The following is a 23,881-nucleotide window of genomic DNA, read 5'->3' as shown; positions in this document are numbered from 1 at the left end:
AATGGTCTAAATAAACTAACTGTGATTTAGCTAATTATAGATAATTTGTCTAAAAAAAAAAAAAAAACCATGGTGGTGACAATTTGGCCAAAGTCAGTGACTTAACTGATCAGCCCAAAGTATATTTGCTCTTTACAGAATACAGAGCTAAGCTAGCCACTATTCCTCCCCATTTTCGGTCGACCTCCGAAAGCCAGGAGTGTAAAAATGGAGACAGAAAACATGGCAATAAATGGGTTTATGGTGAAAAAAGATGGGAGGAAATACACTAACCAAATAATAGATAAACAAAAACATCTACAACTAAAAAAAAAAAAAATAAATAAAAAAACTGTATGATGATCTGATTAAAAATACAAAATAAAATGGCAATAAAATGTAAAAATAAACTTAGAGAAATAAACAAAAGGGGAAATTAACTTAATGTTGAGCTAATGTAGAGTAAAAACTGAAGTTAATGGTAAACATTAACTTCAAAACAAATGCTAAACAATGGTAGCATTTGTGCTATATGTATGTACATAATGTGCTTATCTCCTACTTCCTGTGCGCACATATACAGAATATAGCCAAATTCAGAATAAAGCTGCTCTCACATATTCCTCAATTCTCTCGGGCAGATGGCGAAACAGGTCTGAAATTGTTCCTGAAAAGCAGTCAATGAAGACTTCACGTCAACTCACAGAACATTCCTGCTATTCCACTCCAATAAAATACATATGTTTGGAACTGATAGTTTTTAAGGTGTACAATGGTGTTGTTTTTGAAGATTTAGAACAGAGAGCAAGTCAGATAAAACAAACTAGCCGACAGAAACGTGATGCAGGCTGACTCGCACCAACCTTTTAAGACCCGAGACACCATCTAAACAAGGATGCAATTACATTCACATGCTGCATCAGGTCTTAATTTTCCCATTTAAAAAATTATCAGCCCATAATTTCTCTCCCAATTTAATTTGCATTCAACTGAAGAGCCCAATGGTTTCAGTAAGGTCAATACTGTAGCCAACATGTTACAAGAGTTTGACAGATGAGACACACCAACCTGAGGCATCTGTCAAATGTAACATTGACTTTATGACCATGGGGTTAAAGCAGAATCTTGCCAATATATCTTCCCACAAAAATGCTTTGGCAGCAGCCCTAGAACGCAGTTTTACTCCCTACCTATGAAAAAAGAATGAGCTCTGAATACAAAGTGGCTGCACAACCATTAACCAGACTCTGAAGCAAGAACCACGATCAATCATCTTCACTGATTCTCTAGAAGGCAGTAATTTGTTCATTTGGTAATTCTGATATGAAATGGAGGGTGGAGGAGAGGGTAGAGGTAAGGTAATATGTTGAAATAAAGGTGGGATCCGTATAGGTGAACAGGACTTGGCACAGAGCTTTGACAGGGCTGGCGTGTTAAAATATTAATGTGTGAGGCTGTGAATATTCATGGGCGGTTGTCCCCATCGTGAGATTGTGGAGGACAGAGCAATGTCCCGAGAAGTAATCCGATTCTACACATCCCTGTTTCACTCTCAAGGACAAGCTGCTCTAGGTAGAGAGGCGCTTGGCTGTGGGTGAGGCTGTGGTGGCAACATGATTCAGCCAAAAGGAGGCAAGTCGTGGCATTACACTGCTGGATCATGACAAGTTAATGTGACCTCCTATCATTAACGTCTGCGTGAGGCCAATGACAAAGGCTCAGGTGGAGCTGTTTGTGCCTCCACCCAACAGCTCTAGGTGACACCTTACATACCATGTTGGCTTGGTAGAAGATCTAACAGCTGTTTGCGATAAAACCTCTACAACTTCCAAGATATTCAATAAATCTACAATAACTATTGTGCAAAATACAATAAATGAGCACATCATACACAGAGGAAACAAGGGGGAGGGTAGCCCTCTCAAGCACAAGCACACTCCCTGTGTGTGTGCGTCTGTTTTGAAATAGTAACTAAGCAACAAGTGTTTGGCCAGGGCCTTTGGTTTTAGGCTTATCAGGCAACTGTGTTTTGTAGCTGCTCACCTCCCAAGTCAAAAACACTTCACTTTGATCTAAACAGAACTGGGAAAGTGACCAGGCATACCAGACTGGGCTAACCACTGTAAACACAGTGTTTTTGGGTAATCTTTTGGATGACATATCTAAAGAAACAAATTAGGGTTTAAGGCTCATGATTTATTTCTTTCCAGTCAGAAAAGTAGCTCACAACCAGCTAGCAGCTCACACCCTCAGTGCTGTCACATGCACAGCTGATTTAAGTTAAAGTTTCAGCTCGATTGGGCCATTTAATCGAACAGCCGAGGCTCTAACATTTTATATATACAGGAATGGAGTTTGGGTAATAAATCAAGCTGTGGACTGTGTGAAAAATAACACACGATACATTAAGTGAGTTCAAACTTTCTCTGTGGGAGATCCCTGCACACATATTGTAGCCGAACTCACTGCACAGACGATGCGTTTGAGTTACTGGAACCGTGAGAAATCACAAGTTTAGACGTGGGTTTAACATGCTGATTTTCAGTTCTTCACAAAAAGAAACAGAAACAAATGTGACTGAGAGCCGTTCCCTTGTGAATACGACTGTTTTAATATACACTTAATTGTTACTGCATGTGCAGGGTGCCCAGGCCCATTTGAGGCTAGCTAAACGTAGACATGCAGGCATGATTCAGTCCCCAATATTCTTATTCGAGTGGGTAAATACGGGTTTGAGCACTCGATTTTGGTACGATTTCAGTCATGCTAACATGATAACATTCATTTTAAAAGTTCAGTTTTGGTTAGACCTAAATAATAATTGTTTTTTCCTTAATGTCACATAAACGTACTGCTCCTGCATTTACTAATATTAACATATTTCTGGACACAACACACAAATACAACTTGGTATAGATAAATGTGACCAGAGTGGCTTCTCCTCCATTTTTTCATTACCAGGGTAACAATTTCTGTTCGTGTGATCGGTTGTCGTGCAAGTAGCAGCAGTGCCTGCTGCAAGAGAAGACAAAGATCTGAAAGCTCATCATCTCCAGACAGCCTCATATACTCTCTCCTCCTTAAAAACACACTGTTGCTCAAGAAACCAGTGTAAGGAATTTCAGAGATGTTGGCAGCATTTTATATATCATAAAAAAAACAACAATATGGTGGATCTGTTAAAAAGGTGAAAAAAATTAACCAACAGGCCACGAACAAGAATATTACATCACAAGCGGAGAAGATGTTCCTTTATTTCACATCTCTGGAAAATATTCAATCTTTCTCCAATGTTAAGTACGCGATTTTTAATTATTTTCAATGTAAAAAACATTTACTTTGCAACTGGTATTTATATGCAAATATGACATGTAGCCTAAATATATAGAACTATTTTAGTTTGATGTTTTGTCGAACAAAAACACATATATTACCTTACTCTCCCTATTATTAACGTCCTTCTTTTGTCACGGTTGTATATGAATTAAGTACCTCATACAAACAGGACAAATAGAGCATAGAATTTGGAGTAGAAATACCCGACTTGTTATGTTGCCATTAAAGAAAGGTTTGTATAGCACCATGTATTTTTCTAAGCCAAGTTAAAAGACTGCTATGAGTCTGGCAGTTACTGTTCGTGTCTGGTGAAGTGGAACAGCGCTCAAATAATGAGACCACGGTGCCATTTAAATGATAATGAGCCCAGACTAGTGTACGCAACAATGTGAATCACGAGACAAAAGACAATAAACAACACACTATGTCAGACTTATATTGCACACAATAACACAAGAGTTTGACATGGAGAGATGTGCTCCGAGATCCTAAACTAAGCATTTAATCAACGCATTAAACCTCAAACTAATCAGAAGAGAGGAATGTCACTGCCCTGACCGTGGATCTGTGGCTTCCACCCATTGCAGAGAAAATATTTCAACAACTACCACTGAGCGAGGCCAGAAGACAACCCCAGAGCTGAAGTTTCACACCATTACCCAAAGTAGGAGGAGCAAGCTTGTAGTTTCAGTGTAAATTCCAGCACACAAGAGAGACGCCAGTGGTTAAATCATTCCAACTGTGCATTTAGAAAAATACATCTCTAATAATCACATGTAGCTTTGTGAAAGTATTTTGTTGTGTAATATTACTTCCCCCAAGTTAAAAGTCTCAAAGATATGTGTCCAAATTAGATTAAAATATGTGGTTTGGCTCTTAGGGATTCATAGCCAAATGATAAATCATCTGAATTTCAGTTAAATCGTTCGACTGTAAATTGTAACTAATCTAGTCAGACGTTTATCTGTTTTATTAACAGTGTCAACAACTAACACACCAATAAGTCTACCTTTGAATCGTGTAAATCTGCATCAAAAGATCCGTCAACACAAGCATGCATGTATGTATTTAAATGGATGTGATAGAGAGGATTTCCGACAGGGGAAGGGATGAAAGGTGGGTGTGGGGGGGTTCAAACTGTGGGCAGATGGCAGACCAGAAAAAAATAAAACAATCCAGCACTTTGAAGTCCTTCAGCCACAGGTTTAAAAGCGGATAAAGCTATTGTGTTAACCACCACACGATAAACCAAAAGAAATCACACGGAGGAAGAGATCTCTGGCATTGAATCCTCCCTGAAATTAATCTGCCTTCCCAATTCTGTCGACACCTAAATCATAAATCAACATATTTTAACATCCAACCCGATTATTAAAACTCCTTCAAAAACGACCACATGGGAAGCAAAATGAGAAGAGTCAACCAACTGTTATTCTATAGGGGTTATTGAGATGTATATAAATATATATTATTTTAATATATTGCGTAAGCAAGCTCAAATAAATCAAGTCAGATAAATAAAAATTTGATTCTCTTTTTTTTATGATACAGCAAACAAATATTAGGCTAGAAAGACAGAAACAAACTCTTCTTACAGATAAACAGAACTTTATAAGAGTTTTACTATTTCGATTTGTACCCGTTTTGGTAGCTTTGTTCTGGTGGGCTCAGAAACTAAACGGACCCTGGGTCGGAGTTTCACGAAAGTGCTTTAAAATATGGGAATGTTAACCGCCGACGCCATTTATCGATCATTAACTTGGATTAATAAAAGCACGACCTAAAGTTAAGCGTGTTTTAAACTCAACAAGAGCGGTAACACACCCCGTCTACATAACTGACCATTCTGTGGGACTGCTCGCTTCCGTTTTACTGAACGAAAAACAGAAAAATCATTGTATCAAACTGGCTCCGCGTCGCCTGGTGTTGGAAAACTTACCTGCTAAAAGGCCCAACAGTGTGAAGCAAAACCGGGCTGTCGAAAGCTCCATTTCTGTTTTTAGCTAGTCCAACACTTCTTAAGAGAAACTTGGTCGAGGAACTTGTGCTGAATTCGAGTGAAAAGCGGTAGCTCAGCTCAGCTCAACCCAACCAAAGCATCCAAACTCTACTCCTCCTTCTCCTCCTCCGAGACTCTCGGTGCAGGTGCACAGCCGGAGCGCGCAGTATGGTGTCACGTGACCAAACGGTTGGACATTAGATTCTAAATATGGTGACGCCCTCTGCCGGCAGCAACAAGGAACTTCATCACTGTTGACCAGGCAAAAATACATTGATAATATAACCACCGCCACGATACCCGTGGGTGTTTTCATTTAACACTTTCCCTGAGATCCATACTATCTCAAGACCAATTTGATTTAGTTGTGGCACAAATGTAGCTACCTACCAAAGGTTACTTTGAGAAAGCTTAATGGGGATGATGATTCCATATTTCAGGGACGTCCAAAGTCGGTTCTCGAGGGCCGCTGTCCTGCAGGTTTTAGATGTTTCCCTGCTTCAACACACCTGTTTGACTTTGGACATCCCTGCCATACTTCATAAATTAGCAGAATGTTTTCAGTTGCTGCTGTCACGAAGCCCAAAAGGATATTAAAACACTGACAGTAAAACAAGGCCATGACAAAACAGATCGCTTTGGTTAAAAGTGAAGCATTTTTTAAAACATTTTCATGGTGAATCAGTGATCATTTGCATAGTTAATTAGTACATATGTGTGATCTTTTCACTTAATAATCATATGAACAATCTCACTCAGTTGTACATTGTGAATGACAAAGTCTGTCTTAAGAGTGACGTGTCACTTATGTTTGAATGTCCAATTTTACTTTTGATTAATTGAAAATGTGAAGGTACAAGACAAAGTCTTAGATGAAGGCGGTCCATCACCTCCATGGGCCTTTGTTTGTATAAAATATACACAAATCTTGAGCTGACATAACCTCTTCACTGTTTAAAAACAAAACAAATAGTGAATGTTCTGCATGCCGTCATCTTGAACCCTCTAACACACAGCATGAGTAACACAATGAAGTGAAAACCAGACAAGTTGGTGCAAGTTCCCTTTATATTCTTAAAATTAAAATACACTGAACAACACAGAGAAAACCGGAAATGGGACAGAATACCTGCTGCTTCTTTACTGTACTGTGTCTGTATTGCTTCATCTAGAAAAAAATATATATATACTAAATCAGCATTTTCTTACAAAACCGATGCAGTTAGTTTTAAGTACTGTGTCTAAAAGTCATTAAGTCACCTTTAAAACATCTCGTTAAAATTCACAAATTTCCAGATTTTTTGCACCCGAACGAAGCCCTTTCTTTTCTAACCATGCGGGCCAACAGGCGTCTCTCGTCTTGGAGCTTAATACTGATTCACTTCACAAAATCTGCAGAGAATGCCATGATCGTCGATTTGTCTTGAGGAATGTGTGCCGCAGACACTCTGTAAAGAGTCTGCTCACCAAATACTAACAAAACACTTGTCAGCCGACTAAAAACAAAGGAAATGTATGATTAACATCCTAGCAGCACATTAAGGGAAAAAGGAAAAGGAAATTATTCTAATTTAAGCATAACCTCAACAATGCATATGTTAAATAATTTAATTAGTTACAGATTTTGTCAAAAAAACAGTCAACCTGAGTTAAGAGTCAATTTTCTAATTTTCATTTCATTTGACGGCAGCTATAAACTACATCAAATAGTAAAATAACCCCCCACTAGAAACTAAGAACAAAAGTAAGTAATAAATTCAGGTCAACCACAATACTAAGAGGGGACATCCAAAGGTTAAACAAAGCATCGCAGTGCTTGGAAATGTTTTTTCTCGACAACAAGTCTACACATCCGACAGTCCTACACCGAATAAATAAAACGTTCCATCACATCGGACATTAGATTAGGCGTAGACGAACGTCTCCTGTAGTAAAAAACACAGAACGTCAACATTACACGTGTAGTATTCCAATCTCGATAACTAAATTTCATACAAGTGATTTATTTAAACTATAACAAAAAGGTCTAAAGTGCAAAAAAGACTTAGAATATTTAAGTTATAAAAATTCACATAAAAAAAAAAAGAAAGAAAGAAAGAGAAAGAAATTGGTCGTTCATCTTAAAGTGGTCTTCGGATTTAATGTCCAGTGTGAACAATAAGCACCATAACGCCTAACTGTAACAGTGAGACGGATTTTGGTTCGTGTCCCAGAACACGGGTCTTCCCTTATAGACGGGGGGGATCCAAAGATTATGCCTTGAAGTGTGGGGGGCTCTGCTGCGAGGCCTGTAGCTGTAGTGAGGCCGTGGGAGGATGAGACCCTTGCCTGGTACCATCTTTTTGGGGTGCCACAAAGGGGCGGCTGGATTCATTTGCTTAAAAAGAGAGAAACGGTAAACGTTGAAACTTTGTTGTTTGGCTCTTTTTAAAATGAAAAAAACAAAACATGAAAATGAGTATCACAATTAATTCAATTTAAAGTACTGTATTTATCTCAAAGGGAAATTGTATTGTGTGAAAACTGTGTCACGGTACCTGGTGAACCCAGTGGTTGTTGGGGACGGTAAGCGGGGAAGAACGCGTGCTCTCCTCATCAGAAGAAGAACCTGAGTGGTAGTCCGACGTCACCCTCTCCAGAGCGCTGGTCACTTTCTTTGCCACGCCTTTGTCGTCTTCGTCATCACCAGAGAAAGTGGCAACCGAGAAGCAAGGATTTTGCTCTCCATACCTGACAGTTGGAACAGATGGGAGGGTAGGGTTAAAAAGCAAGAAATCAGTCTGAACATGGAACATAAAAAAGATGCACAGACATATCAAAAGTATCACAAGAGGATTTTGGCCTTTTTTCGCTCTTTGCTCCCTCTACAGAGATGCAAAACTGCAGTCATAAAAAGAATATCCATCCTGTATGTTTCTTTGTTGTCATGCTAAAGAGGCCACAGAGATGCCACCAAAAGCCAAGAAAAATTCTAAGTGACCATAAAGCAAATCAGTGTGGTGCAGGGCGGGAAACTTAACCTGTGAATTGCTCATATCTCAGTCCCCGGGCGCTCCAGGTTTGTGCATCACAGGCATCAGTGTATTTTAAAACAACTCAGAAAGTTATCGTTTAAAAGGTTCACAAACGTTCCTGGTGATGCTTTAAGAAGCAATTAATTATTTTTATTCGGTTACAAAGTCTCACCTGCAACAAACCTCCCCGGGGTCCACCCACAACGTGAGTTCCTGAGGCAGTCCCAGGTCACCGTACTGTAACCCACTTTCCTGGCAGGCCCGAAGGAGCCCTGGATCCTGCCTGTAGCATCTGTTCACTCGGATGCACCTGATAAGAAAAGCGAACAAAAATTACTAACAACTTATTTGCCTCCTTGAGCATCCTTATTAAAAAGCAGTAAGTCAGCACTCCAAAGGATAAAGAGCAGCACCTGTATGCCTGTCCCTTGCTGGGGTTTTCAGGGTACCAGTGCCCCTTAAACTTCTCCTGTAGCGCAACAGCCAGCCTCTCGACAAACAGCTCAATCTTGTGCGAATCCAGCTTCTCCCCTTTTCTCACAAGCCTCTTCAGGAAGAATACGACTGCTGCAATCTCCCTCCTCATATTTCACAGGTGTATCATTACGTCCAGTCAGTCTCTGAAAGAACATCAACTTTGGTCAGACGGCAGCTCTTGAATGGCAAAGGTTTCTAAAATATCACTTCAAAATATCTCATACAAATTTATTTTAGGGGCCAGAATAAAAATAATAATTGCAATGATTTTTCAACTATAACATGTCATAGTTTCCTTATTTATTAAAAAAAAAACTCTGAATGACCTGTTTTTGAAAGAAAACATCTCTAAGCTCCATTTAGACTAATTCGAGTGTCTGTGTGCACGTGGCAATACCTGCTGTTAATAATCGAGAGATAATGTGGGATATGGTTACTTTCTTAACGTTAAAGCTATTTCAGGTAATACGTTGATCACAGTTAACGGTCTGGCGATTATTCACCCAGAAAGGCGGGCAATGACGCATAAGGTCCGTTTGTTCACGCTCCATAACAAGTGCTACTGTATTCAAGTTAGCTTATGAGGCTAACGCATGGAAGTAAAAACATGAATCACCCATAAATCTATTTAAACTTAGCCTAAATTCGGATTAAAGTAGCTTCGATGGTAAATCGAACGCTTTGGTAAAAACATCCGAACATAATTACCCCGAAACAAAGAAAAGATTTAAGCTGTAGCCAATAGCCAAACAGTTAACATGCTACGATAAGGCTAGTAGCCTTATGATGCTACCATGCCCGAAAAATGTCGGTTTTAAATTTCTAAAGTATACAGTCAAAACACTGAGATCCCGGCCATATTCGATAACATCGACAAATCAATAATGTTACAAAGATATATAAACACAGCTTAGCTTACTCCTTTTTGAAATGTTCCCCAGCGCGTGGGCTATAAATGAATGGCTAGAAGTTGGCAACAGAACAACGTTTGCGCTTCTATTACTAGCTCCGCCTGTTACGAAATAAACCCCGCCCCTACATCATTTTCATTGGTCCATGGCAACATTTCTGGCGCGTTCATTGGTCAAGGCAATGCCAGTCAATGAGTGAGTCATACCGCTTATTGTTATGACTCATGTTGTTAGGTATGCTTATTTACATACGATTGCATCCCCGGGTGTAATTTAATCGTAAAACTTTAAAATGGCGAATCCAAACTTATATAAACCACATGATTTACAAAGAAAGTTGTCATTTCGTAAATTTAATTTGACAGTCATCTTTTAAAATAGTTTCTCAATCTGAATGCTTGTTATGGAAATCATAAGGTGAATTTCGTGTTATAAAGACCTGTGAATGCTGTGATGACGGCCCGATGCTGCATTTTAGTAAAACTAGCATTAGATTTAATCACATTATCACCATTCTGGTACACGACTTTAACAGAATATCAGATATGTCATAATATTTTCGTGACGCTTACCAGAAAAGTGAGAACACTTCCCGTAACTCACACCCACAGACATTACAACCTACAAAGCCTTTTTGTCCACACGGTGGCGCCCTGCATCCATCTTTCATAATTAAAAGTATTAAGGTTACACATCTGTGTATAAACCACCACAACCTGAAAAACATACCAACCTTTCTTTGCTGGTGAGGCCACAATCAGTAAAAACTACAAAATCTATAAACAATTCAATTTTATTTAAAAAAAAGAAGAAAAAAAAGAAATATCACTTAAGCACAAATCACACAACCAGTATATGGTCCAATAATACACACAATAAATAGAATGTGAAACGTCACACAACACAAACGCAGCCATGTTCAAAATTAGAAACAAAGAGTCAAGCGAGAACAGAGGTGGAAGTGTAACATCTTCAGTAAAAATAAAAAATAAAAAGATAATGATACCACAAAAAACAGATACCCGAAACACGCAGCCTGCTTTTTTTGTGCTGAGCTCGGGTATCGGCCTCCTCGCATTTCAACAGCATACAGAAAACAAAACAACACAGCATTCATAAATGAAACAAACGCAAAAGAAATGTTCAACTGAAGACTGAAAAATGATGCATTAAGGACCAATTATCTACATATTCACAAACACTCGACCACATTCAATACCATTTATCCAAATAAAACCATGATAGGAGTCTAAAATGGAGCTAAAACCTTTCTGTAAACCCCAAAAAGGGTCATATGCCTAATCTCTTACAAAGAGAGTGCAAAAATACATCGCCAATGCTGTTTTTCTAAACATTAAACCGTTTATAATTTGTCTCTTCCATCCCCTGCTTATAATACTCCAGTTCTGTGATCTGAGGAAAGCTCAGAAAACCAATATTCCTACTCTATAAGGCTTCTGATTTATAAGTCTGCGTCTTGCATAGAGTTCCTGCATCTTTCTTTCTCCCTTTGTTGGCTTTCATAGGCACAGTAGATCAAACTGCCCTGTTCGTATTGCTATGACATCAAATCAGCTCTCGCAACATGAAAACAGGAGAGAGGGCAACAGAAGCTAGCAGAAAATTAATCATAAAGCACTCGCTGTATACTTGAAAGCAACCTGTTTCTGCAAAAACTGGTTATGTATAAGCCACATACATTTTAAAATCGGTTTGATATTGCATTATCGTCGTCGCCGTCACCCGTTAATGCCAAATGCTCGTGATTCATGTATAAAACAGACAACAAATACAGACTTTGGTTTTTAAGCTTGATCTCTTCTTTTAAATAGTCTGGGTTTCCCTCTTCTAACAGCGCTCATTCAGCCATTCATACAAATTGTGCTTGACGGCTACCCAACAGACAACAAACAGCTTTGTCTTAAATATCAAGTAAATCCCACCAGGAATATTATCTACCACAAACATGAAAGCTAAACAAAACATAAAAGCTACACTTTAAGCCAGGGACGGTGTGTTAACCGTTTTCACTTGCAGCTTGTTAACCAGCCGGTACAGGTTTCTGAACTCCTGGCCAGGAAGGATGCCGTTTCTGGATATGCAGCCTTTCACTTTCCAAAGATGTCAAAAACTTGTATTTCTCCTCGTTTTCTGTGATTTTTGGTAGTGCTTTCACGTATTCTGAGGACCAAATTAATTCTTTCTAACGTCTGATATTGAATAAAACATGTGAAATATCTTATCAGGGTCAATCAGAGCAGCTTGAAGGCAGCCTAAAAACTCAGAATTCAAGTCATTACTTTGTGAGCGTGCAGCTGCAAAACAAAGCTTAAACCTGACAATTTGAACACGAGGGACGGCGAAGCCATACTTGAATTATCATGTCTAACATAATGTAATGTGTAACAATGAAATATGAACATCTGAGAGCAGACGAAATTAAATTAAATAAAACCAACACCCAATAGATAAGTAAGCATTTCTTGTCTTTTTTTCTTGTCTTAAAGTTTTTTTCCTTGAAAAATAAGGGAGCTTGTCCATTAAGCGCAGATCCTCATCCAGCTCCAACAGCCGAACCTCTGGGCCACATGTAATAATATGCATTCTGGGTACTTGGCTTACGTGGAATTCAGGCCACGTGCCAGACCAGCAATTTATTTGCAAACCACCATTAATCCTTGCATCATCACTGCAACCGCGGATACAGAGACTGTGTCAACCCAGCCCTTAATGCTGCTCTAATTCAGAGCTAACAAGCCAAAGTCACTTTAGTGTTGTGGAAGTCACTCAGAAGCCAGGTCTTTTTCCAGCATCTCATTCAACAGGGCTGCCACTGTTGCTGGCCTTCACCCCGGCCCTGCTAATGTGCAGCCAGGGCAGTTTGGCACAGTTCTTAAAGAGCTGCTCGATGGCGACGTGACGCACGTGCAGCTCTGACGCCAAGGAGTCTTTCTCCTGTACGGTGGCCGTCAGCTCCTCAAAGACCTCTGAGTAAAGAAAGAGAGAGAGCAGTGGGGAAAACAGGGGTCAGTTCTCTCATTCACTCATAAACAAAACGCTGGGAGAAACAAACAAGATCAAGCAAATCGATTGTACTGATTTCTGAAAGAGCAGCAAGCAAATGAGAAACCGTCTGTTAACACAAGAGACAAAAATCACTCAAGGGCAGCTGGAAACTCCTTTCAGAAAGTGTAAGGAAACACTACTGCCATGAAAAGAACTTTAGATTATATAATTGTAGACATTTGTTCTACAAATATATTCAAACTGAGCAAATAACCTCCATGCTTGGGATGTTGGAGTAAAAATAATGAAATCAGAAGAGGCGCAAACTAGACAAAAATTTGTTGAAAGGACTGTGATGATTTTAACATCCCATGCATTGTACATAACAAAGTTAGGTGAAGGCTGGGCTGCACAGGGTGAAATTCACATGAGATGTTTGTTGTTTAATGTTGCCGAATATCTATCAAACCTTCTGTGATCACATGAGTGAGCGCTACACGCTGCTCTATTCAGTGGATCTGGTGCTGGAAACAACAATAAAAGACTTTAAGTCTGTATTAGCCTGCTTTATATTCTGAATAGATCATCTAAAACTCTGGGAACATGTTGCAAGTTAACAGCTTTTAGCTGTTACAGTGATCCCTAAAGCAAACAAAAGTCTCCTTTGGGGGGTTTCTCATGGGCAAGCTTTGGATTTTGAAGCTGGACAGAAAAAAAAAAACAGAAGACACTTACTTTGAATCTGCTTCAGCAGCTGGCCGTTCAGCTGATGGAGCTCATCCACACTCATTTTAGTCACTAAAAGAAAAGACAAGTTCCCAACATAAGGTCAGTTTGAGTAACTTCTTCATGTCTTACAGTGTCCTAAAATATCCACACTACAAGGACTTTTCTATACTTTCTGATTTCCTATCTGTGCTACCTAATGTGTGCATAAAATGGTGCCTGCAGGACACAGCATCATGATGTAGGTCAGCCTTCAGCACTGGCTCAACCCGAATGGTTAGATAGAGATAGATAATTACTTTATTTTGATCCCGAAGGAAATTGTGTATGCACACAAATACAATTGGTATAACTGTTAATTGCCTGTAACTTTTCGCTTCAAAGTACAGATCTTTTTTAAATGGGAGCCTTCAGAGGTATCTCACATTCCTGCAGGATTTGTCATCACAAGCAGCTTTACATGAGAACACCAAGGACACAATTTATCACAAGGTTATAGGAAAATAAGCCAGTCTCTGGAGAGATCGCTGTTAAAGAGAGAGAAGGACGAGGTAAGAATATAACTGGATAGATTACACTAAACAAAGAGGGAAGAATAACTTTACATTTCTGTTGACATACTTTCTCCAACATTCTTGGAAACATAAATGTCAAGGAACAACAAACCTTCCACAAGTGTTGCAGTTACACTGAGAAAGCAAAAGAAATGTGCTCACATTCATCTCTGGTGTGGCCCTGGTGTCCACGCTGCGTCTGTCCTCCTGATGAATGGCTCCTGCTGTGCAGACCTTTCCTTCCATCACTGGTCCAAACGTCAGACTGCGAGGCCTGCAGCAGCCCCAGCTCCTCTGCGGTCTGACACTCCAGCATCCCCATAGTGTATTCAGGTAGCCCCGCTGCTTTGCCCCTGTCCCAGCAGGGAGTATAGCGGGGGACCTGGGCATCGGACTGGGGCAGCAGCTTGCGGTCACTCTGCTGGCTGTAACAAAGAAGCTTTGCCCCGCGTCTGGTGCAGCCGTTGGAGGAGACAGAGTCTTTGTTCTGGGCGAACTGAATGATGCGGTTCAGATTCTGGCTGAAGGCCAGCTTCATGCCCTCATAGGCACTTCGGGAGACCTTGGAATGTGACAGCTTCTGGTTGGCAATGAGGTGACATTTCTCAAAGCAGTCTCTGTGGCCACGCAGGGACTTTGAGTGTAACAAGGTGGCAGTAGAGACACCTGCATTCACACAGACAGAAGTCAATGAGCTAATGTGACAGTTACAGTATGACTGAAGACTACGACACACAACAAAAACTGCCACAGATAAGAGAGCTTAAATGCAGATCAAAAGATCAGATTACCAAACTACAGAACTTGCCACATCAAATAAAAGTGAACCAGTTTGAATGTAGGCTAAAAATGAGAGACTGACCTATTGCAATCTCTCTGTGAAAGCTGCTTAGTATGCGGTGGCTTATTCAGCAGAGCGCTGAGAAGCAGGGATAATAGATAAACTCAGTCGCAATGCAAATATAAGGCACCCCCAGAAAAAGCTTCCTGAGCATCAGGAGAGCAGAGTGCCCTCTGTCAACACGTAGCCTCTCATTTACATCAAATAATTACCTCTGAAATATACACGTACCCGAGAAGAACTCAAATACAAGTTTAAAAAGCATCCACAACAACAGTGGATGCTTATCCTGAGTTTAAAAAATCAAACACAAGTCTCCACTCGCAACAGAAGATGGACCTCAGACACAAAGACAAAGAAAATGAAACGTCTTCAGTAAGAGGTTTAAAATAAACTGAGCAAAATGGGCCGGACAAACAAAGGGAAGCAGAGGGTGAAACGAGAGTGAAAGGCTTGTGTGTGTAAGACACAAACTAAACCCGTGAGATGCACAGGTGTTTGTGTGGTCACCTTCTTCTCATGGCCTACATTTCTCAGCAGACAGACGTACGAGTTGGAGCCTGATGTGAGAAGATTAGTCACTGGTGTTTATTTAGATTTAGGATTTACCTCACAAACATCTCTGCACTTTCCACTTTCTAGGTTCATCGGTATCATGTGCTGGGTGGTTTTAAAAATAAAAAAAGCCTTTTGATAAGGAAGTGACCTACAAATCATGTCAACAAGCCTCAAGTTATGTGAAATCCACTTTCCTGTGTGTGTGTGTGTGTGTGTGTGTGTGTGTGTGTGTGTGTTTGCCTATTTGCTTAGAAATCCAAGAGCAGAAGTCAATGGAATATTTCTTCATTTTAAGGCAATATTTTCCTTCAGCAACATTTACTTCCACATCTTTTCAAAGCTTCAGTTTGAATAGCCTGAGGAATCACATTGAGTGGTCCTTGTTTAATTTGGGACGGTCCCCATTAATGGACCCTTTGTACCTCAGCACACATGGTTTTAGACCATTACAAACTGTGTGTGTGGGCATCTATTCTTAGCTCCTTTGAGTCCGAAGTGCCTTGAAAAGAGAGATTTTTACAGTGGATTAGCCTTCTGAGGGACGCATTTTAGCACATTATGCAACTGGGGTTGTTTCCACGAAAACTGTCCGATAAAAGGTCAATGAATCCTTACCAATGCCTGCAAGAGCTTTACAGCGATGTTATAATCTGATCAGTCACAGTCTTTATGGTAACATAAGCACCACTAACTGCGAGTAGCCTAGCAGGAAAAGCATTGGCCCAGAACCAGGGCAGTGAACAACCAGTCAAAGAGCTCACTTCAGCTAAGCAGCTTAGCACGACTGTCTTTCATGGTGGTACAGGCACACACATGGACTATCCATTGAAGGTGAAATCAACGTTGTTCAGCTGTGACAACTGGAGATTATGCAGGATGATGACCAATAATTATGTGAAAGAGGAGTCAAGTTTACCAAAAAGACAAAGCACACATACGCCAGGTTAGATCTGATAAAGAAATCTAAGGCGTAAGCTTCCATCCATTTTCTAAACCCGCTTAATCCAATTCAGGGTCGCAGGTGGGGCGCTGGAGCCTATCCCAGCTGCCGTTGGGCGAGAGGCGGGGTACACCCTGGAAAAGGTCAACAGTCCATCACAGACACACAACCATGCACGCTCACACTCCTCCTCGGGACAATCTAGAGTCACCAATCAACCTAACATGCATGTTTACGCATGGCTGGAGGATGCCGGAGAGAACCAGCGCATACAGAGTGCAGCCCAAGGCATAAACAACAGATTTTTAGCCTGTTCACTTATTCCTCTGAGCGATGTAAATAATTCTACAGAACTAAAAAAAAATTAAGTAAGTTAATTAAGTAAGAATATAAGTGGTAAAGCTCATCAAAGAAATTTACCAAATAAACTATAGCAAAATTATCCTAACAAAACCCAGGAGATTAAACAGAGGCCAGCTTGAATTTTTTTGTATGTATGTAGATGTGTAAAAGCCAACAGAATCACATGGTTTTATCCACAAGAACTTTTAAAGTAAATCAAATACACATCCTCCTGCTTATCCAGATTTAACTCTGCTCTCTTCCAACTATTGTGGAAAGGAATCTAAGTTTTAAGTTCCAACTGTGTTTTTCCCCATTGAGGCATGCTTGCTTGGCATAATCTGTTTTGCAAGTACAAGGTAACACATGTCTATCATCTGCAGCTACGATGCACAGACGGGTTGTTTTGCTCTGCGTAGCTCCGGGGGAAGGACACTGGATCCTTGACATACTTTAGGGGACAAGTGGGACAGAGGTTATCAGTGGTGTTAAACAGAGCTGCATGGCAAAGCTCAGCAGAGTGTGTCAGCAGCTGAACAGGCCGACTCAGATACCAGCACAGAGCTCACACTGAACTGTGAACTTACTGACACGCAAACTCCACCACCGGTTAACCTCTGCAGACCCTCCACAACACTTGCTGCAGACTCTCCGACTACCATCTGACAGTTGCAGGAAACCACACCAACTTAACTGAAACTCCACAATAGCTTTACCATCTGCTTTAGCCTGGATGAAAGCTAAAGGTTACAGAGACTTACAAAGCACCATATGTCCACTAATGGAACGGAACAACAAAATGATTACATACTATTAGAAACAAAACAAAAAAAAAGTATTTAAATTAAACAAAACAAGGATATGCCTCTTCTGTTCATGGCCAAATGACTTAATGTCGTCACAATAAGCAACAAGATCAATGGGTAACAGTCTCAAATTGCCCACTTATTGCAACACCAAGCCAACAGACAGCTTTTCCCTGGACTGTTCCACTGAAATGTTCAGCTGTATGACTGCAAGAAGGCAGAGGGTGGAGGAAAATTGCATCTCCAGTGATTCCACCTGTGTTACTGCTTTAAACAGGAGACAGACTTCTCTCTAACCACTAATTTAATGGTGAAGGAAGCTGAGCAACTGGACAAATGGGCTGCATCAAACCACATGTGTCTCAGTGAAGAGAAAAAGAAATCAGTGGAACAACAGTCCGTCTCTCCAGAAATCCACCACACGCAGCTCCTTGGTGGACAGAGCAGCTCAGTTTCTTCTGATGCCATCTACACAGCTGTGGTGATGCAGTGCCAGGGGCACGACGTTGTCCTTTAGGTCAGCTGCAATAATAAGCTGAAGTTGGTGTGAATGAGCGCCGTCGGGATCATCCCCAGAGACCAGACCTCAACTCTTCAAAGCAGGTGGGAATAGGCAGCCATTTGGCCAGTCAAAGAGATGGCACGTGTGCAGCATTCCCTTTAACACTTGCTCCCTCAGACAGGTTAAGGTTATAAAAGTACAGCTGCAGCAATAAATGTAGAATGTGCATATTTGATCATATGTTTCTGTCAAATACCTTGCGATGTAAAATCTTAACAGAAGCATTTTTATTTTTGGATTAAAGGAAGCTGTAAGCGTCAAGCTTGTTATTTCAGCGTTACATTCAATAACCATGAACCCAGCTAAATTTCCATTTTATGAGCTTTTAAAAAGACCCCATTTATTCAAACCAGTGAGCTAGCACTACATAAGAGGGCTCAGTACAGTTAAATGTATGGCAGGTTCTGTAAAACCCGGGATTTTAACTGTGCTCAATCATACAGCTACCACAGGCAGCAACATGATCAGGCTCCTCTATACACCCCAGGGTGAAGAGTTCACACACAATAAACGAGTTGTTTATATGAGGATGAACAATAGTCTCTGTAAAGCAGCCAGAATCAGCACCAACTGTGTTATTCCAGCCTTCTGCTGGAGGAATTTTCTCTTTATTCACTCCAAACCAAGTTGGTGATATCACCAGGCCTCAGCAAAAATCCCATCTGCATTATGTAAGCATATACAGGAACGCTGCTGGGCTTCAGCTGAACATGGCAGCTCAGCAGTGGCCTTGTCTAACAAGCAGCTAGAGATGGCCAAAGACCAGTAAAAGGAGACTCCGTTGTGTCAGATCAATCAAGAACACCTTGTAACATCCAGCAAGACCACCTCAACATGGAAAATAAATGCTCCGACTAAATACAGATGCACTTCACTGCACAGATGGACCCAGAGAGGGGAGTCTAATATGGATAATGAATAACAAAGAAAAAAAAAAAAATAACAGTGGGTCATCAGTTCCTCTAATCTGCTTTCAAACAGCAAATATGATCACATACAGCATCCTTTGAATGACATGCCTGCCAAGAAACAACACAATAAGAGGACTTTGCTGAACTACTACTGTTCCTGGAAGCCACAGCCGAACAGGAGGTTGGACTTTCTTGGCTACAAAACTACCATCTTAAAATCTTTGGGGCTGCATTAGTTTTGGATTCCTACAAGCGATAACGAAGAAGCCGAGATTATAGGACTTCCTGTGAATTACACCTTCCCTTAGATTACAACAGCTCTTCCACAGAAGCCAAGAAATAGCAGGAGACCAGCTCGACTGGCTTTTGGTGTTTGCTGTGGGACTGCAGGAGTTCCTTTAATCTAAGCTGTTTTGTAGCTCAAAGGCACGTAGGCATGTGTGGTAGACAAGTGAGCTGGTGCAAGAAAAGAGCAAATAAAGGACTGCAAGTAAAAATATCAGATCAAGAGCAGATTGTACAATAAACGTCTACTTTTTCTTTTTTTTTTTAAATGGAACCAGCGCACACGGGTCAAAGGAGTTTCCTCAGGAAACAACCACTTGGAGCAACAACAAAGCCGCCACTTCCTGAGAATTCATCCGACTTAAAACTGCGCACATACCTTTCACCATAGAAAGCCCTCACATGTACATGTGCACCTGGCGCTCGTGTGAGCTGAAGCCTCGGCGACAAACAACTCGGCACGCAGTCAACAAAAGCAGCTGACAAGTCTGAACATCTCGTGCGCGCCTTCGAACAAAGCAACCGTGCAGTTGTGGGCTGAAATGAAAACTTAAGGAAAGGCTTTAAACCCACTCGCTCTTATGGGCGCAGCCTCTTCGGTGACTGGAATTACTACGGAAGAAAGTAGGTGGTGATAAGCCACCACACCAGTGAGGTCTTCTACACAACAATACATGCTGCAATAGTGGTGATAGATTACAAGCTAAAACTTCATTCTTATGACTTTACACATTTACTCCTCCTTAGCAGTGGTCGTACAAATATGAGCAACATGTAGAGCTTAATGCGGCAAGCTAAATTCTGACTGGGCACAGATAGAAGACCCTTGTGTTTAAAGTGTGTACAAATTAAGTACCAAACACTAAATCACTAATGAATTCAACTGACAATTCCGTTCAAAACAGTCCAAATAAGCTCCACGTTTGGAAAAACAAAAACAAGAAGCAACTCCATCTGATAAATATTCAAAGTAAGCAAACAGCAAGAAGGCGATGAATATTCACCGGCAGCAATTTACCCTTGAGATAAGAATGAACTGGTTTAGGACAGAGAGGCTCTGGGAGGGTGCTCTCGTGTGTGACAAGAATAAAGACTGTTCTCACCACTTTAACAAACCAGCCATTAAAGTCTACATGAGCAGTCAGCAGGCACATGGCTCGGCCTCAGTTTCCAAGCACCCGTGCTGAAAGCAGTCACATGAAGCATGGCGTGCTCTCCTTGCAACAATGAGATGTTAAGCTGCATCAGAAACAAACACTTTTCACGACATAGCAGCAAATTCATTACCACGAAAAAATAAAAAAACATGTACCCCGACAAGCACACAATGTTAGGGACAGCATACCGAGGACTTCTTTCATTTTCAAGAAAGGAATAGCTTTGGAGACTCAATTACTTTGATTCTTTACAAGCTGACTTGCTGTTATCTCAACGAACATTTAGAAATGTGGCAGAAACCCCCGAGTGGAGCATGCAAATGTTCAGTTACTCTCTCTCGATATATTCAGTAATCTATAAGAATGATGGTGAACAACAAAAATCTGGTTTTAAAACAAGCAGCAGCTGGTGGAGCAGTTTGTAAGTGGTCTTATAATGAGTAACGTTTAAATTCTGACATTTGTCTTTGTACAAGCTCAGGCTGAAGTGTATGCAGCGGTTAAGATTGTTTTTTTCCCCTGCTGAATGATAATTAATGAGCTTGCAAATATCAACTGATAAAACGCCTCCAAGAACGGTGCATTGCCATTTTACGAGGCGTGCTCAATCTTACCGTACACAGAGAAACACACTTCATCGCTGCAGAATAGAGCCTTTGTGCATCTGTGAGATGAGCGCCAAATGAGGGGCACATCCGACCCCTTATGATTCCCCATTCTTCTTCAAATAAGCCGCTCATTAATTAAGAGATGAAAAAAAAAAACTTGCTCTTAAGCTGGAGTGGCACATCAAACAGTAGAATTACAGCAGCCTGCTAAGGGAAGAGCTTTGGTCCCAAGGGGCCCATTACCCTGCATATATGCTACATGAAGGGGGTGAAATAGGCACCCTATGAGTCACCAAACAGATGACAAAAGTAAATTATTCGAGGATATACTTTTGCTAAGAGTGATATTCAGGAATAAACTGGATGTTTCTGTAAAAGCTGTTTACATACTTAGCAGCCAAGACCAGGGAAAACGTATCCACACCTGACTGCTTCTATGTGAAGCCAGCCAGAGATGATGAATGATTTCAGCATCCCATCAGACGCACACACGTTACTAGATGTGAACGTGTATGGAGGGTTTATACTGTGGCTTTTAAAAGCGAAGAGCTCTGTTTTCTTATACATTTCCTGTTATTCACTTTGTTCTTCACAAACAAGCAAAAATCCTGCTTCTTACCTTCAATACTGAGTTCAAAGCACACATGGCAGAAAGATAAGGTCCCCGTCTCTGTCTCTAATTTACAGACGCTGCAGATGTTGTCCTCGTTCAGGTCAATGTTCACAAACTGCTCCTCTTCATCCATAGTGCCTCTGCGGAAAGACAACCAATATAAGACAGAGTGGTTTAAAGGCTTTGCTTAAAACAGGCCTCTGAAAAAAAAAAACATTAGGGTTTTTATAGAAAACTGAATAACAGTTCATAAAATATATTTTTTTAAATTATTTCTCAGCCTCTGAAGAGAAAAAAAAACCTCTGAGAGATTAAACCGTGAGTTTATTTTTGTCCACATATTCAGTTATGCTTTTTTTTTTAAAGTAGTAAAGAAAAATGTGCATCACTCTAGGCTTAAAATATAAAACAACTAATTGTGGCTCCAGGTTATAAAGTGTCATTACTAAAGGTTACAAAACATAAGAAGAAAAGCTGTTTGTCTTCCAATTTGATCAAACTTTCAAATAGACACCACAAGGTGTTCACAACAATCTGAAGTCTTCCACACACAAAACAATCCAAAGACGTTGTGCAACAAAGTTTGTCTCTTCAGAAAAGATTGCATGTTTGAAATGTGAACTCACTATTATTGAGCTTAAAAGAGTTTCTGATGACGCCCTTATTTTCATTCATTTCTATTCCACTGACTTATTCACTTAAGTTCTTAATCTGACAGCAACTTAGTCCATCATGTTTTGAGGAACTCAAGTGGCTGAGCGTTATTTGCAAATGAAGATATTATCTCCCAGGGATTATAAGAAAGCAAGTAACCGAGATAACACTGTAACTGAGCTCCATTCGCTTTTGCGATGATGCTTTGCCTTTCAGTTTTAAATCCTGTGAAACCTTTTCTTTTGAAGCAGCTGGCAAACCTACTCAATCCAGGCACTCACTTAAACACAGATCAAGCCTTTGATTCCAGATACAATCATTTAAAAACAAAGATTTCCCAGAAGCAGACCAGCTTCAGGGATGAAATGCATCGATGTACAGTTTGGTTTTGGGATGTTTTCCTGCATTACCAGTTACACTGAAAAAAGGCATTCAAGGTCCTCAATAACTATGAGTGAACAGAGCTTTGACACAAGATCAAAAAGTAATGGAAAAACAGATCAACCGTACAACAGAGCACAGCATCCTTTGCTTTCCTTAATCTGCTCATAATGGCTACAAATGATAATGTCAAGGATTGAAAGTAGGTGCAGAAAACGGGTTATAACACTCCTGATCCATACAGGGAGCTCTGCTTTCCTGCGGTTTATATCAATATGAAACCCCTTGAGTGAGAAACGCCACCAGTAACACCTGAAAAACTGAAGGATGTCAGTTCAGCTGTTAGAAGTCCGAATATCACAAGTTGCATTACAAAATTACAGGTGAAAATCGGCGATACTGGCAGACATTTATCAGTTCCAAGTCAATGATACTGTAACACTATCGAGGCTCGGTTCCCATGTAAACTTTCCACTTTGGTGAAAGCACACAATGTCCATAACCTTTAGTACCGTCTCATTTTCTTTCAATTTAAAGTTTAAATGCTTAACAACTCACGAACTGTTAGCTCGACAGTAGTTTTTTTCCCCCCAAAGGATTAAAGCGTCCTGTCACTATACTGCATAGCGTTAAACAAATGACTGCTAACAAGAAGTTAAGCTAGCAGCACACTGGCATCCTTCGACTTATCTGGTCGGAATGATTCGTGACCGTTATTTTGATGTTGCTAAACAGTACGGCATGACAGAAAACAAGGATTTTACAAATGCTTTAGGACACCACTTTAAGAAACTTACCTTTAACCTGGTGGGGATCTTTGTAGGGCTGTTCGTTTTGTGTGGACACCTCGGTTCTGTTCAACCTCAGAGGTCTCCCAGACGTTAACAAGTATGAGCGTCACGGTAAATCCACAGAAGCTACAGGAGCCTCGATTGCCTGGAAGGTACCACTATCGTTTGAGGGTAAGCAGGTTAAGTTCTAGTTTAAATATGTAATACTCCGCTCTTGATATGAATACAGATACACTAAACTAATATTAGACGCTTTTAACTCCAAGAATTCGCTAGTGCAAATGATTGGTTATGTTCTGAAAATCCCCAGTGGCAATAATGGCCGCGTATGCACCCCTATGATTAAAGCAAGTCTAGTCTTCCGTCCTAGCGTCATCAAAACATTTGCATTAGATAAATCGAATAGGTTTAGCCAAATATATCCAAACTT

At 40.5% G+C, this 23,881-nt stretch overlaps 3 protein-coding genes across 3 annotated transcripts in view; all 3 read right to left on the bottom strand.

Annotated features, from left to right (window-relative positions):
- The window catches only part of cxadr (CXADR Ig-like cell adhesion molecule), a 36,357-nt gene extending 30,921 nt beyond the window's left edge, over positions 1-5,436 (bottom strand). Inside the window, exon 1 of the mRNA XM_072375500.1 lies at positions 5,255-5,436. Coding sequence (XP_072231601.1) covers positions 5,255-5,306 — 52 coding nt within the window. The 5' untranslated portion in view covers positions 5,307-5,436. The remainder of the gene's footprint in view (positions 1-5,254) is intronic.
- Positions 5,437-6,364: 928 nt separating this feature from the next.
- On the bottom strand, positions 6,365-9,810 carry btg3 (B-cell translocation gene 3). The gene is made up of 5 exons (XM_072375738.1): positions 9,725-9,810; positions 8,742-8,948; positions 8,501-8,638; positions 7,852-8,044; positions 6,365-7,691 (listed from the first exon to the last, which is right to left on the bottom strand). The coding sequence occupies exons 2-5, from the start codon at positions 8,912-8,914 to the stop codon at positions 7,488-7,490; spliced, it is 708 nt and encodes a 235-aa protein (XP_072231839.1). The 5' UTR covers positions 8,915-8,948; positions 9,725-9,810; the 3' UTR covers positions 6,365-7,487.
- A 681-nt stretch (positions 9,811-10,491) lies between these two features.
- cunh21orf91 (chromosome unknown C21orf91 homolog) lies at positions 10,492-23,574 on the bottom strand. The gene is made up of 5 exons (XM_072375039.1): positions 23,458-23,574; positions 21,632-21,765; positions 14,165-14,668; positions 13,458-13,520; positions 10,492-12,703 (listed from the first exon to the last, which is right to left on the bottom strand). Exons 2-5 carry the CDS (start codon positions 21,756-21,758, stop codon positions 12,531-12,533), a joined length of 867 nt encoding a protein of 288 aa, XP_072231140.1. The 5' UTR covers positions 21,759-21,765; positions 23,458-23,574; the 3' UTR covers positions 10,492-12,530.
- Between the last annotated feature and the right edge of the window lie 307 nt (positions 23,575-23,881).

This window comes from Leuresthes tenuis, unplaced genomic scaffold, assembly GCF_036924035.1.
Source record: "Leuresthes tenuis unplaced genomic scaffold, fLeuTen1.0.hap1 SCAF_21, whole genome shotgun sequence".
Classification (NCBI taxonomy): Eukaryota; Metazoa; Chordata; class Actinopteri; order Atheriniformes; family Atherinopsidae; genus Leuresthes; species Leuresthes tenuis.
Note: the sequence above shows the minus strand (reverse complement) of the source record. Positions and strands in the feature narration are given on the sequence as shown.